General features: G+C 37.0%; 1 protein-coding gene across 1 annotated transcript; it reads right to left on the bottom strand.

Moving 5' to 3' along the window:
- Positions 1 to 356: 356 nt before the first annotated feature.
- Positions 357 to 14138, bottom strand: LOC107775454 (glutamine--tRNA ligase). The gene is made up of 23 exons (XM_016595181.2): positions 13867 to 14138; positions 7606 to 7656; positions 7406 to 7477; positions 7110 to 7209; positions 6811 to 6906; positions 6017 to 6078; positions 5813 to 5914; positions 5602 to 5697; positions 4944 to 5096; positions 4812 to 4867; positions 3850 to 3940; positions 3694 to 3780; positions 3261 to 3458; positions 3080 to 3178; positions 2593 to 2724; positions 2350 to 2486; positions 2159 to 2258; positions 1958 to 2053; positions 1734 to 1834; positions 1521 to 1626; positions 1347 to 1436; positions 1130 to 1259; positions 357 to 621 (listed from the first exon to the last, which is right to left on the bottom strand). The coding sequence occupies exons 1-23, from the start codon at positions 13990 to 13992 to the stop codon at positions 527 to 529; spliced, it is 2376 nt and encodes a 791-aa protein (XP_016450667.2). The 5' UTR covers positions 13993 to 14138; the 3' UTR covers positions 357 to 526.
- Positions 14139 to 15037: the final 899 nt, after the last annotated feature.

Below are 15037 nucleotides of genomic sequence, written 5' to 3'. Positions count from 1 at the left end.
AATCATGGCCAACTGAGCAATTCCTACTAGGTAGCTCTTCCCCTTAATGGACCTATGAGGTACAATCTGGATTAGTCGGGCCAGCAAACTCCGGTCACCAAATCACTAAACCAAAACAAAAAAAAGACACTAGGACCAACAATCAGATGAATGAAAGCAAAGATGGTCTTTAAGCAGAACTAAAAGAAACTACAGTGACTAGCAAGAAGCCACCCAAAAATCTGAAAAGCTCGAGGAGGATCTACTCGCTGATTTGGTTACTAAGAATACCAAAGACTGGTCATGTCATATCTGAAGCCATAACTGCAATTTTTTGCAGAAAAGAAACAAAAAGGACTTCACGGGAGATAACAAAATTGAGCTACCAAAACTTTTTTGTCATATCTAAACTTGGTGTATTCCCGGAATACCAAAAATGTTCATTCTTGAAAATGTCTATTTGTACACGTAAATATCAAGAAAAATGCATTAGTTAATCTCACTCGATCACACACTGCCATTTCACTTCCATTTCTTCATAAAAGCTTCATTTTCCACCCTTGGCATAGCTATCACGCAGCGTGACAGTCCGATTGAAGACCAGTTTCTCAGAAGTGGAATCCTGGTCAACAGCAAAATACCCTGCAAAAGTCATCATTTAAAACAACTCAAGTATTACAATTCATCTGTTTTGAGAAAATTAAGGAAATCAGGAACAATGGAGGGCATTGGGAACTAAGGCCTTCAGCAGTTTAACAAATTATATTTTCATATGATGAATTCAAAAGGTAGAAACACCAACTCTTCAAACTCGGAATTTGAAATGTGAATTGAAAAACAAAAATCAAAGCAACCAACATCTTTCAGCTCCGGAGACTTAAAATTTGATTTTGTTAAAGCAAATAGAATCTCATGTTTCACATACACATGCTATCACTCTATAAAGTAACTTAGAAAAAAGCTTCAGCTAGAATTGGATTGCTGCTATTAGTATTTCAAGGCACCAAAGCAAACATCAAAGAAGTAATAGATACTGTAAAGGAACCTATTTTACGACTCAAGAAGGGGGTAACATAGTAGAGGCACTTAAACTTTCATCTTAGCTAAATTTCAGCTCCCTATCAAGGAAATAACGAGTACTAGAACTTACCGAGCCTTTCAAACTGAAATCTGCCTCCAAGAGCAGCCGTCCTAACTAAGGGCACAGCATAAGCATTTTGTATCACCACTTTAGACTCAGGGTTCAAATCACCAAGCCAGTCTTCTAGTTCGGCGGGATTCTTATCACAAAACCAAGCACCAATTAGCTTCAAAATAACTGTGATTTTGAAAGGTGAAAAGTAAGTTTGACAAGGTAAAGAAGAAACCTCGGAGAGAAAGAGCCTGTCAAATAGCCGGACCTCCACCTTAAGTGGATCTACCCCAGGTGAAGGTTCTGCAACCCAATGAAGAACACCCTGCAACGACATTGTTTCAGGAACAATAGATCTGAAATTCTAAACCAACCATGACACAGAAGAATTTAACGTCAAAAAACCCACCTTAGGCTTGGTCGTCTTGGACGGGTCATACTCTGCCCGAATCTCAAGAACCGTCTCTTTGTCATCAGCAAGAATTACATCTGTACATTTTATAGGGTATGCATACCTGCAATGCAAATAAGCTTTATAGTTTGAACTACATCTAAGGCCAAGTATTGAACTGAAATCGAGCAAATTTTTGGATGACCAAAGATATGAGTTAATGGACACTACCTTAGTAAGACAGATTTTCCAGGAGCAAGGCCAAAATAATCTTTAGAATCTTTTAACCTAAAATCTGTACGTTCAATGTACACAACTCTAGAAAAGGGGACCTGCAAAAATGAACAGAAATGGCAAACACATATTAAAGGATCAACGACATTGAATTGCTATATTATGTGGAGACAGAAAAGTAGAAAACATCCATTATTATACAGTAAAAAATGCATGCCCACCTTATAAAATGACGAAGCATCATTTACTGGAGCTTCAGGCCATTTCTTTGCATCTAGATCCGTTACTATGCCAGCTTCAAGGTTTGTGATGATAACCTGATTATGAAGTTCATAACTTAAGTTTCTGTAAACTGGCAATAGAATACATACTAGCACACGTGTCCATCCACGAATACTTTGTTTAAATCTAGATATACCCACCTTAAGGGGATTTAGCACAACCATTGTTCTAGGAGCTGTTTTATTTAGTTCTTCTCTTATATGGTATTCGAGGCGACTTAGGTGTATCATACTACAGTCACTGCATCCAAAAATAGAAAGTTGTCAAGACACAACACTTTTTTTCCTTTGTACTGGGAACATACAGACACCTAGATAAATGAGTGTCCAACCTTCTAGTTATTCCAATCCCACGAACAAAAGCATTAATTGCTGTTGAAGTTACCCCTCTACGTCGCAACCCTGCTAATGTCATGAGACGAGGATCATCCCAGCCGTCAACCCATTTCTCTGTTACAAGACGGTTCAACTGGGCAACGATAAAAATCAAGAATCAGTTTGAAACAAGAACTTTACCAGCATGAAACCATTATAAATATTTTTTTATAAAAGGAACACTCAGGATTCAAACTTACCTTCCGCTTTGACATCACAGTGTTGGACACATTCAACCGTGAGTATTCCCAAACAAAAGGCTGGTAAAGGCCTAGTGCATCCAGTAACCAGTAATATGATGCACGGCGGGTTTCAAACTCCAGGGTGCAAAGCTGCATAAGTATGTGATATTGAGATATTAATTAATTTAAGCTATTATTTACAGCAATATTTTACCGTAACAATTTGTCAACAGTATGGTTGGAAACAGAGAGGGGTGCACAGCAAGTTAGACCACAGTATTTTATAGGCACTCGAACAACATTTATTTCTTTTCTCATTTTTATTCAGGAAAGATACTCTATGTAATGGATTTACAGCTAAATATTATAAGTAACTTCAAAATGAAAATAGAAACAGAAAAGCTATATGCAGAGGGAACTTATAAATGCAAGATAGGTCATGCTGACTTGACAAAGTGAAGAAGAAGTAAACACAGTATTTGACAGCAACAAGTCGCATACGTACCGAATGAGTGATATTTTCCAAAGAATCAACAATACAATGGGCATAATCATAACTGGGGTAGATGCACCATTTATCCCCTGCATGTGGATGAGGAGTGAACTGTAGAAACAAGTAATATTGGACTAAATGTTAGTAAACACCAAGATAGAATTCAAAATGGTTTTTGTCAGAAAATACCTACCTTGATACGGTATGCAATAAGGTCATACATATTGAAATTATCACTCTGCATGTCCTGTTTCATCCTTAATGTCGCCTTGCCTTCATTAATCATCCCCTTCTTCATTTCATCAAACAATCTTAAGGACTCTTCTATAGGCCTATCTCTCCAAGGGCTGTTCATCTTTCTCTCTCGATATTCTTTTACCTCTTCAGCTGTCTGTGTTACGTAGAAAATCAGACCATATATCTCATACTGATATCTAGTTAGCGTATAACAGCAAAATTCGGTTAAGCCCCTCATAATAGAGGTTAGCTCTGGTGGGCAAGGGCAGACTTAAAGGCAAAGACAAGAAAAGGAGAACCAGAAACCAAAAACGAGTATCAAGAGAAAACAACAATAGCAATTTTTATGTATTAAACATATCACGTGTTATTTATAATAGCCATCTTACCTGGTGGTCAACATATGCATGACCTCTTCTTATCAGCTCTACAGCTAGCTCATAAAGGTCTTGGAAATAATCACTAGTGTGAGTTATCTGCAAATTGCCAACATATTAGTATTGCAAACACGGGAAAGAGACCATTGATATTGAACATCATCATACCTTGTAAGGCTCCCATCCCATCCACCCTACAATTTCTTTGATATGATCGATGTACTCTTTCTTCTCAGCTTCAGGGTTGGTATCATCAAACCTATAATCCAACGGCAAAGTCATGAGGAATCTAGCACCCTCATGTAAAAGAGAGGTTCCACTTTAAATGAACTTAGAGCTTCCATGTGAATAGGGAGACCAATAAGAAGATGAGATTGCACAAAATTAATCTCCACCACTCGCGTTTGATTTTTGGGGCAGAATTAACGAGAGACAAATATCTTGTGGATTACATAGTGAACTATATTCAGAGTTCAGACAAGCTAATTCAGACTTCAGAGTTTGCTAGGCCAAACTAATTAATCCAGAAGCATAACGTTAACTCCTTCCCACCACAACCTTCTCGCACTCTTCCTCCACCATGCCTCTCGCTCGCACTCCAATAACATCTTTAAATTGCATTATCTTTTCTTGTTTTAGTAGCCTAATTTTATCTATCCAAATTAAAAAAGATCTCTGAGAGCTGATCCTAAATCCAAAAGTTTGTGACCCAGGATTCTATTTTATCATCAAAACTAAATTAAACTCGAATTTTGATCAAAACCGTGAGAATATCCCTCAACAGTACCCCCCCCCCAAATGTTATAATTCTCCATAATCTAATTCTATATCAATCTCATCATCATTGTACTTCCATCCTTGACCGGATGACGTGACAGAATAGAATTATCCCATCTCCAAACCGAACGACCGTAAGCAAATGCCAATTGATGAGCAGGTCCCAGGACAGGCATCCATTCTCACGAGACACAAGTCTGTATTCTAGGCATCAAATAAAGTCACCCTTTCTGTAATATAGTGCTTCATATTGAGCGCAAAGCCGAACTTTTTGCAAAATCCTTGCAGTAATATTTACATGAGATTATGAGGAAGGAAAAACACATATTGAGAAGCAAAATTTGAACGCTTACCTCAAGTAACAGCCACCGTCTCTTTCTTTTGCCAGACCAAAGTCCACAAACATAGCCTGTTTAGTATCAAAGTAAGATTTAGAGCAAGATTAAAGTCACAGTTACAATATATGCAAATTTGTGTATCATCACCTTTGCATGTCCAATGTGCAAATATCCGTTAGGTTCGGGTGGAAAACGTGTTAAAACTTTTCGTCCAGTCACTTTCAAATGTTTTTCAAGTAGTTCCTTGGAATTGCAAGCTCGAAGCACAGGCCTGTCACTGAAATATATTTCTGTATGTACCTGATTATCAGGATAGTAGATGTTCATACCACTAAAAAGAAGAACATAGCTAAAAATCTTGAACAAACTCTCCTGAATTAGATTTAAAGTGGGGAAATTTGACAGCAATAGACTGCTTTAGTCCAACCTATAATACCATAAATATGCAAACTAGCCCAAGAAGCAACTACATAAGTTTTCCAACCAAGCGGAACCAGCTTATGGAAGAAGAGAAAAAAATATGGCCATGTACACAAAATTAAGGACCCAAAATGGCAGAAAAATAAAAGTTTCACATACATAACCACAGATGCAAAAGAGGATAAACAGACCAGCACCATATGATTACAAACTTGTAAGGAAGTTTTCACGCAGCCAAAGTGTATTTGTTGCACTAGTTTTAAATGGCATGTAGTTAATCATGTAAAAAATGTTAAATCACGGAAATCCCAGTGAAGCAAAATATGCAAAGTATTAAGCTTAAGACTGATAAATATGACAATGGACATAACATTAGTTTAAGCACCTTGTAATTTTCCTCAGGAGGGGGGAAGATCGAATATGGATTTAATTCTTCTTCAGACGGCTTCGGTGCAGGGGTCTCATCAACTTTTGCCTTATCCTACATAAGATGAAGAAGCAGGCTCAGCTTAGCTTAGGACAAAACATATTAGATGAAGAAGCTCCACACATGTGGTCAGCAAAAGGATAAAACACATAAGATGAAGAAGCACCACCTCAGCTTTCACTGGCTTCTCTTTCTTCTTTTTTACAGGCTTTTCATTATCTGCAGCAGTTCTTTCCCCAAGTAATTTATACAGCTCCGCATCTATTACTTCCTGTGACAATAAATAATCTTCATAAGCAGCAATTTTATATTGTAGCTCATAATAGCCTAACCATCTATCCCAAAAGAGAGCGTAGGAAACATCTGCGATTACCTTGACTACTTTCGGATCAGCCCATGGCAACTTCTTCCGAACGTGAGCAAAGAGTTCACCAACTAATAAGGAGAGCATGTTAGAAAGAGAATTTATCTCTTTAGAGAAGAGAGGTCTTACCTCCATGCCCAGTTTATCAAAAATATAGTCCTTGATCAACTGACATTTACAGTTGCCAACATTTCAATAAGGTCACCAATGCACATACATTTGAGACCAACCCTTCCCTCCTGTCCAATCCTACTCATATTTTATAAAGTATAGAATCACATCAGGATCTAACAAATTTATTTCACCCAATTGCTCAGGAAAAACGAGCCACCTAGGGGTCACAACTAAGCTACCAATTTAAGGTCCTGGCAGTGACTCGATCAAAGAAATAATTATTATTAGTTGAAACTCCTATTCTATTCATGCTTAAATATAAAACAGGCATTATATCCTTAATCAGCCAAAGAAGACAATCGGGTCATTTGTAGTATTAGTATCATAACAGCACTTAATTAGAAAAAGACTAATCAAACCACAGAAACCTGAAAGATAAGTACATATTATTAAAAAAAAGATGAATTTAATCTAAACAGTCTTCGTACATCATCACATCTAGAAGCTACAACAGTACAAGGATATAAAATGACAAAGGTCAATGAGAGTGTCTTATGCTTTTGTTCGCTGCAATGCTAGCATTCAGAGTTCTCGGCACTCAATTACTTGAATATAAACACACCAACAGACATATATTAACCAATCAGCTAAACAGCAACCAGATTAGTCCCAGAAGCAGCAATACTAACCATTTGTTCTATAACGCTGCTCTAATATATTGGCCTTCTTCTCCTCAAAAACCTCACTGACAGCACGTTCAATGTCATCCTTGGATACCTCAACTCCTGCTCAATATTATAGGAATACATATTGATTTTTGTTTTAAAAGGAAGATATTTTATTATATCTAACAAAGAAGAAAAAACACAATCCCCCCCCCCCCAAGAAAAAAGTATACACCAATAATAATATAAAAGATTCATCAAACATGAGAGATCTAATGTCATTAATATTATATTAATTGGACTTCGGGAACAGGATTTCTTACCAACACCACAAGCCTCCTCAAATTCTTGGGTGTTCAAATCTCCAGAGGCGGTTGCAGCAAGAAACGTGAATGCCGCTTCTAACTGTGCAGGGGTTTTAATCTGCAACGGTCCAGTAAAAGACAAATATGATGGGGCAAACCAATTTAATAGTCATAAAAGCCTCAATAAGCCTAAAACAGACACAGACATCGACGATTTACAAAAGTAAAGGGGCAGTCGCAGGTCTACTGCTATGCTTGCGTAAATGGAGCACCAAATAAACTAACATGAATTTTGACATGTGCGAACAACAAACCTTTGTTGATACAATGTACTGAAGCAATGTGGGCCGGTGGTTAAGTGCATTGGCTGGAAACTTTGTAGCAACCTATCATACAAAGGATAAAGTTCGTTACATCTTTTACATTCTCGTAAGTGCTTATCCTCCCAACGTAATGGAAAGGAATAAGATTTAATTGGATTTTCCAACTTATTGTCAAAATTCTAGAAGCCTACCGTGTATATCAGGTTGCCTACAGTACGATCACAACCATCAGTCACAGCTGCCTGGATTAATCACGATACAAGGTGTTAGGAGAAAATTTAAGACATATAATTGCTTTTCAGGGAAGATGTTTAAAATAGAAGCGACAAAATCTAGCAGAACAAAGAATCAACTAATGTAACCAATAAGAGACGTTGCACACAGCTACTCCATCCTAGCACACCTCCCCACAACTAGCTACATTGTGCAGTTTGGTCGCGAGAATATGATAGTATGAAAAAACCGATGGCATTATACATTTATAAAGCATGTAATTTACACACAAATAGAACAAACCCATATGCATTTATAACATCAAAAAATAATTAGAGATACAAATATCAATATTGCAGCTGAAACTTTTCACCTTTTTTACATGCATATGTAAAGTAGGTTACTTACACAAATAGAGAGATACGCATATGAAATTATGCATCTAAAATACTTGAGATACAACAATCAAAATTCCAGTAGAATAATTCTTACTCTTTTTAATATACATGTATGAAGTAGGTTATTTACACAAATAAAGTGATAAACATATGAAATTATGCATCAAAAAATACTTGAGATACAAAAAATCTCAAGATTACAGCTGAAAATTAGCAACCTTTATTTTAAATTATTGTGTAAAGTGTTGTGAACAAGGCTAATGCAGTAAGGACTTATGGGCCAAATTTGTGGAACAAGACTGATCCAGTTAGGACTATTGGGCCAGGACTTAATTATTAAACAACCGAATAGATTATCGGGGAGTTATATTTGGGATCCAGGGGATATGCAGGGCATGCGAATACTGTTGAGAAAAATGTTTGTCCCCTCTCCTCCCCAATTCTGAGTCTAGCTTCTCATCCCCTTCTTCGGTTCTATTCTATCTTACTTAGCTTCTGCATTTTGTATTTCCATTACTGTTGTTCTACTTCGTTGAGTTGTAATTGTTAGATACTACCATCAATACAATTTGTAGTTTGGAGTTGTTACATTGGTGCTTTCATTGAGAGGTCTTCGATAAAGGACCAAATAATTCGAACTATTGATGATTCAATTAAGGTCGTGAAGGATTCATGGTCTAAGGATTTGGCTGAAATTCGTTCACTGTTACAGGAGTTGGTTGGAAACCTTGCAACAAGTAAACCCACTCCGGTGGAATTCCAACGATTCTGCGGAAAGAATCCAGAGTTCTGGATTTCTCAGGCTGAACGATACTTTGCATTCTATAGAATTTCAGAAAACAACAAGTTACTTCTCGCCTCGTCCTATCTCGATGGAGAAGCTTTAGACTGGTATCGATGGCTCTTCCGGAACAAGCAGCTGGTGGATTGGGAACATTTTATTGCGAAGGTGCAAATCCGTTTCCGTCAAAAGAGACTAGAATCAGTCGAAGGACGATTGGCGAAGCTCCGGCAAACAACTACTGTGTCTGAGTACCAGAGTCGTTTTGAGGCTATTTTATTAGGCTTTGGAGAGTCAGAGCAATCTGACTACAGAGGCAAAATGGAAGCGTGCAAGGTATTCGATGAAATGTTTGAAAAGGAGATCGATCGTAAGCATAGCATGGATGTTGGCAATACCAACGACCAAGTATTCAACAGGAGTTCTCTTTCAAACATAACTACCTTACTCCCTATAACACCAATGGAGTCTGCCTTCAAAGATGGAAAGTCCGAGGAAGAGAACGACGTGAAAATGCTAGTCGAAGGCTCAGTGCCTGCGGTTCAACCGCAGCTGACTGCTACTAGCCTAATCAAGGAAGCTGCAAATATCGAACAGGAATTGGTTCTAGAGCATTTTTGCCCAATCTTACAACATCTCATTCACAAGGCGGATACAGAACATCTTGAGAAAATCATGTGGAAACATTTGGAGTATATTATCAAGTCTCGAATTCCAAGTCTTCAATCTCTTATCAACCAAACTATGACTGAGCTGGAAATTGAGTTGAGCCCTCATAGAAATCACATTATCATGGCACCAGGGACAAATTCCAAGACCTTAACTCTAAGATTCTATTCAGAGTATGTGGTTTCTAACTCTATGACTCACGTGTGGGATCCGGGATGGCAATGGTGTATGTATTTCTCAATTTTTCTGTCTGATTTTGCATTGGTAGTTGCTACATCTTCAATTTTTAATCTCTTTGATAATTACTTAGAAAAGAATAACCAGAATAAGAAAAGAAAGAAGATGGAACTGTTTGTGTTCTCTTATCATTGCATGAGTTTGACATATGAAGATGGGTGCCAAGTCTTGCTTGATGCCTGTGCATTGGATCCTAAAGACATGGAGGCTAGGGGCATATTACTGAAGGCATTTAAAAGTGACAGTGATAATTCTCAAGTTGAAGCTTCAACGTTTTCTTGTTTTAGCTTGTACTCAACAGAAAATGACCTGGTATTGGTTCCAGTTGAACCTTTTTGGTCTTATTTCATAATTGTAGGTAGTCCCACCTTATCCAATGGGCTATATGTTATCTATGACTCCATTGCATCCACATGTCCTTCAATTGCAGGGGAAGAATATACACTAGTCTTGGCTGAATATTTGGATAGAGAACTTCATATGGTCAATAGTTTCACAATATGATCTTAGTACTGCTCTTGATTGTGAAACTGAGATTTGCTACATGGAGCTTGTTGGAATGAATCATATTGCACCGCTTCATGCTGTTATTGGGTTCCAGAACTATGAACAATTTGACGAGATTCAAACTAGTGTTCGTGGGCCTGTGGAAATAGTAGAAAGAAATGGTGATGAGCATTTAGTTAAAGTCGTGTATGCCAACAACTGGTCCCCCAAGATTTGTTTACGTGGACTTATCATTCATTTGTTTGTTGGAAGAAAAAATTGGTATACTTATATTGTCACTATAGGTGATGGTGGGGTGTTACAATATTTTGAATCTGTGATGGTAGCAGATATTGGAGCAATATTCTTGTCAATGAAAATTATTTGTATGTTGCAGGTTCTTTATCAAGATAAGGTTCTTACCCTTACCCTTACAACTATTCTTATGCTCATTAGTACACTGGTCTTTGGCTTCTTGACAAAATCACTTGTTAGCCATCTACTTTCTTATCATGACAGTACTAAGAGTATAGACGGAGAACCAAGCATCTCAAAAGATAGGCCTTTGCTTGTAATTGCAGAATCTGCAACAATCACCTTTCTATGCGCAATGGATATTTGCTCGTGTTGTTTGAAAGACTTGTATATGCACTCCATTCCTACTGGAGGCTCAATGCTCGCTTACATCGGGCCAATATTTGGTGGGGGACGTGTTGCTAGCAATGTTCCTAACTCGAACCTTGAGGACAAGGTTCTTTTTGAGGAGGGGAGTATTGTTGGGAACAAGGCTAATGCAGTAAGGACTTATGGGCCAAATTTGTGGAACAAGACTGATCCAGTTAGGACTATTTTGCCAGGACCTAATTTAAGAGAAATCCCAAGAATTAAACAACCGAATAGATTATCGGGGAGTTATATTTGGGATCCAGGGGGATATGCAGGGCATGCGAATACTGTTGAGAAAAATGTCTGTCCCCTCTCCTCACCAATTCTGAGTCTAGCTTCTCATCCCCTGTTCTATTCTATCTTACTTAGCTTCTGCATTTTGTATTTCCATTACTGTTGTTCTACTTCGTTGAGTTGTAATTGTATTGATGGTAGTATCTAACAATTACAACTCAACGAAGTAGAACAACAGTAATGGAAATACAAAATGCAGAAGCTAAGTAAGATAGAATAGAACCAAAGAAGGGGATGAGAAGCTAGACTCAGAATTGGGGAGGAGAGGGGACAGACATTTTTCTCAACAGTATTCGCATGCCCTGCATATCCCCTGGATCCCAAATATAACTCCCCGATAATCTATTCGGTTGTTTAATCCTTGGACTTTCTCTTAAATTAGGTCCTGGCCCAATAGTCCTAACTGGATCAGTCTTGTTCCACAAATTTGGCCCATAAGTCTTTACAGCATTAGCTTTGTTCACAACAATACTCCCCTCCTCAAAAAGAACATTGTCCTCAAGGTTCGAGTTAGGAATACTGCTAGAAACACGTCCCCCACCAAATATTGGCCCGATGTAAGCGAGCATTGAGCCTCCGGTAGGAATGGAGTGCATATACAAGTCTTTCAAACAACACGAGCAAATATCAATTGCCCGTAGAAAGGTGATGTTTGGAGTTGTTACATAAAGTAGGTTATTTACACAAATGAAGAGATACCCATATGAAACTATACATCTAAAAATACTAAAGATACAAAATTTATCAAGATTACAGCTGAAAATTAGCAACCTTTTTTTAATATACATATGTAAAGTAGGTTATTTACACAAATAGAGAGATACCCATATGAAATTATACATCTAAAAATACTTAAGATACAAAAATATCAAGATTACAGCTGAAATTATCAACCTTTTCATAATATACATATGTAAAGTAGGTTATTTACACAAATAGAGAGATACCCATGTGAAATTATACATCTAAAAATACTAAAGTAAAATCACGAGGGTGATGTCGTACTGTATTTATCATATTATGGAGAGATTGAGAGTAAAATCACGAAGGGTAATGTTGTGCCATTATTATTGTTTCATGGTGAGGTTGAGAGTAAAAGCACGAGGGGTGATGTCTTGCAGCCTTAATTCATTATGTTATCCGCTTTCATTGGTTGAAGGTTTATTGACTGTTTCATATTTTCATTTTCTATTATAGTTGCCATGTTTTGTACCCCATTTTCGCATGTCTCCTCCCAATAGTACATGCTAAAACTTTATCTGTTGTTATGTTGTAAGTATATTTCTGTTTATCGAGGTTTAATTACGTGGGTGTCCTATATTAGCTTCGTCACTACCTCGTCAAGGTTAGGATCAACACTTACAGAGTACATTGGGTCGGTTGTACTCATACTACACTCTGTACTTTTTGTACAGATTTTGGTACTGGTCCCAGCGGTACGTGAGGTGCATTAACTCAGATTGGCATACTTGGAGACTCGACGTAGATCTGCTAGCATCCACAAACCTTGAAGTCCCCTTCCTCTTTCCTTAGTCGTGTTCTTGTGACTCCAGGTCAGGAAATTGCACTTAGATATTCTGGGTATTATGCCACTTAGTACTTCATTTTAGTTTCATTTAAGTTTAAATGAGTTTTAAATTGATGAATTATTGAAATGGCTTATGATTTACTCTAATGTTGGCTTGCCTAGCAAGTGAAATGTTAGGCGCCATCACGATCCCGTAGGTGAGAATTCCGGGTCGTGACATTTAGCCCCCTTATCTCATTGCATGGCTTCAAGTAATTCCCTTACTAGCAACACACGTATAAATACCATATTATCTCACGGCATGCATTTCAATACCCACCCTTATACCACCGCATGCATATCAATATCAAAACACAATAATCAACTCACACCACACGTGCCCATATGCCACAACATTCACAAAATCAATAATACGAATGTCACCACAACACATAGCCCATGGATTAACCACAATGTGTACAAGAATCTCAATAACAACACAATGAACGAGAAATAACTCAACAAGGAAAGGTATTCCAATAACCAACAATTTCAACAACTTGTCAATAGCTCTCAATATCTACAACTTCGTAACTCAATCATAAAGGTATTTCCATGAAATATCAACTTCAAATTCAAATACATAACATAAGCTCAACAAAGAGAGAGGTAGCATGAAATAGCAATTACGACTAAATGCGTGAGGATAACTCAACAATGGAAAGAATAGCATGTAACAACAACTACTAATAAATGCAGATAAGAGTAACCTCGACAATGGAAACTAGAACATGTAATAACAACTTCAAGTAAAGCATGTAAAAATAAACTTGATAGTAAAAGATAGAACAATTAATTACAACTTCAATTAAATTCTTATAAGTAACATAAGAGTCTAAACCGGTCAATTTTCACATATAAGCATGTGTACACACTCGTCACCTCATGTGCACTTCTTCCACATGATTATCAAGATTACAGCTGAAAATTAGCAAACTTTTTTTAATATACATATGTAAAGTAGGTTATTTACCCAAATAGAGAGATACCCATATGAAATTATGCATCTAAAAATACTAAGGATACAAAATTTATCAAGATTACAGCTGAAATTAGCAACCTTTTTTTAATATACATATGTAAAGTCGGTTATCTACACAAATAGAGAGATACCCATATGAAATTATGCAACTAAAAATACCTCGTGAATAACGGCAGTAAGATTAGTGGTGACTTTATTGTTCGCCAAAGTATTTTTGGCAGTCTTTTCATCTAATCCAATTTTCAAGAACAGCTCCAAAGTTTTGCTATCCTCCTCCTTCACCATTGCTTCAATGGCTACCTCGTAATATCCAAAAACCCTAGAGTGGAAATGGCTAGAGTTAGAACTATGACAGAGTTTTTGGGAAATTTGGCAAGTAATTGGGAGATTCTTTAAAGGAAGAATCTTTCGAAGTTTAGGACAAGTGTTTTCCTTTTGGGGAATATAAGGAATTTGAGATTTTATTAGGTATTTGATTGGGCAATTTAACCCATAACTGGGCTAAGATCGGCCCATTAAAAGAGTTAGGCTTTAACTTCAGGCCTTTCAATAGAGTTGGACCCAAAGTTAAAAAGTAGCTATTTTCTGTTAAAATCGCACGGGCTAGTAATTGAAAAATAGCCAGCATTATCAAAAAATAGTCATTATTTTGCTGCAATACGAAAAGTTCCAGCATAATATACTGGAGATTTGAACACTTGTATATAACTTTCAGCATATCATGCTGGAAGTTCACATGTAAAAAATTTGAACTCCAGTATATTATGCTGGAATATTTTTTGAATTTTGAACAGTGTTTTTGTTCAGATTTATCTTTACATGTCTAAATTTTGATTACTTTTGAAACTGTGGCTATTTTTCAATTACCACTTGTAAATCTGGCTATTTTTAAATTTCACCCCATTTACCGGACTTGTAATTGAAATATAGCCAATTTTTTGAATCCATGACAGAGTCATGAATTTCGAACTTCAAAAAAGTGAAAACTCCCTAACAATGTCACAGTGTATCCACATTAAAAGTGGCTACTTTTCAATAAATTTCTAAACACGGGCTATTTTCCAAAGATGGTCCAAAAAGTGAATAGCTAATTCAAGTTTACAATAGAATATTAGAATAGATCTGACAAGTCCAGTTGGCTGTTGGTCCCAATTGCCCCAACTAATGTTATTCAAAGGCTCAAACCAACTGGAATCAAATTTTGTAAATGAATTTTCTTGAAACATTTTGACCAGAGGTGTTCGTCAGTCTGTACGACATGGTATTTAAAATATTTCGATTCGATATTTTCGATATTCGATTTCTTAAAATGTTATACCAATACTGTACC

This window comes from Nicotiana tabacum, chromosome 20 (assembly GCF_000715075.1).
Source record: "Nicotiana tabacum cultivar K326 chromosome 20, ASM71507v2, whole genome shotgun sequence".
In the NCBI taxonomy this organism is placed as follows: Eukaryota; Viridiplantae; Streptophyta; class Magnoliopsida; order Solanales; family Solanaceae; genus Nicotiana; species Nicotiana tabacum.
Note: the sequence above shows the minus strand (reverse complement) of the source record. Positions and strands in the feature narration are given on the sequence as shown.

What these genes read in the sequence shown, in the direction of transcription:
- LOC107775454 (XM_016595181.2), bottom strand. Translation starts at nt 13,992, where the DNA reads ATGGTGAAGGAGGAGGATAGCAAAACTTTGGAGCTGTTCTTGAAAATT. An exon ending in ATGCATATGTTGACCACCAG is followed by an intron (nt 3,459 to 3,693) that starts GTAAGATGGCTA and finishes TACGTAACACAG; the next exon opens with ACAGCTGAAGAGGTAAAAGA. An exon ending in ATTTCAGTTTGAAAGGCTCG is followed by an intron (nt 622 to 1,129) that starts GTAAGTTCTAGT and finishes TGACTTTTGCAG; the next exon opens with GGTATTTTGCTGTTGACCAG.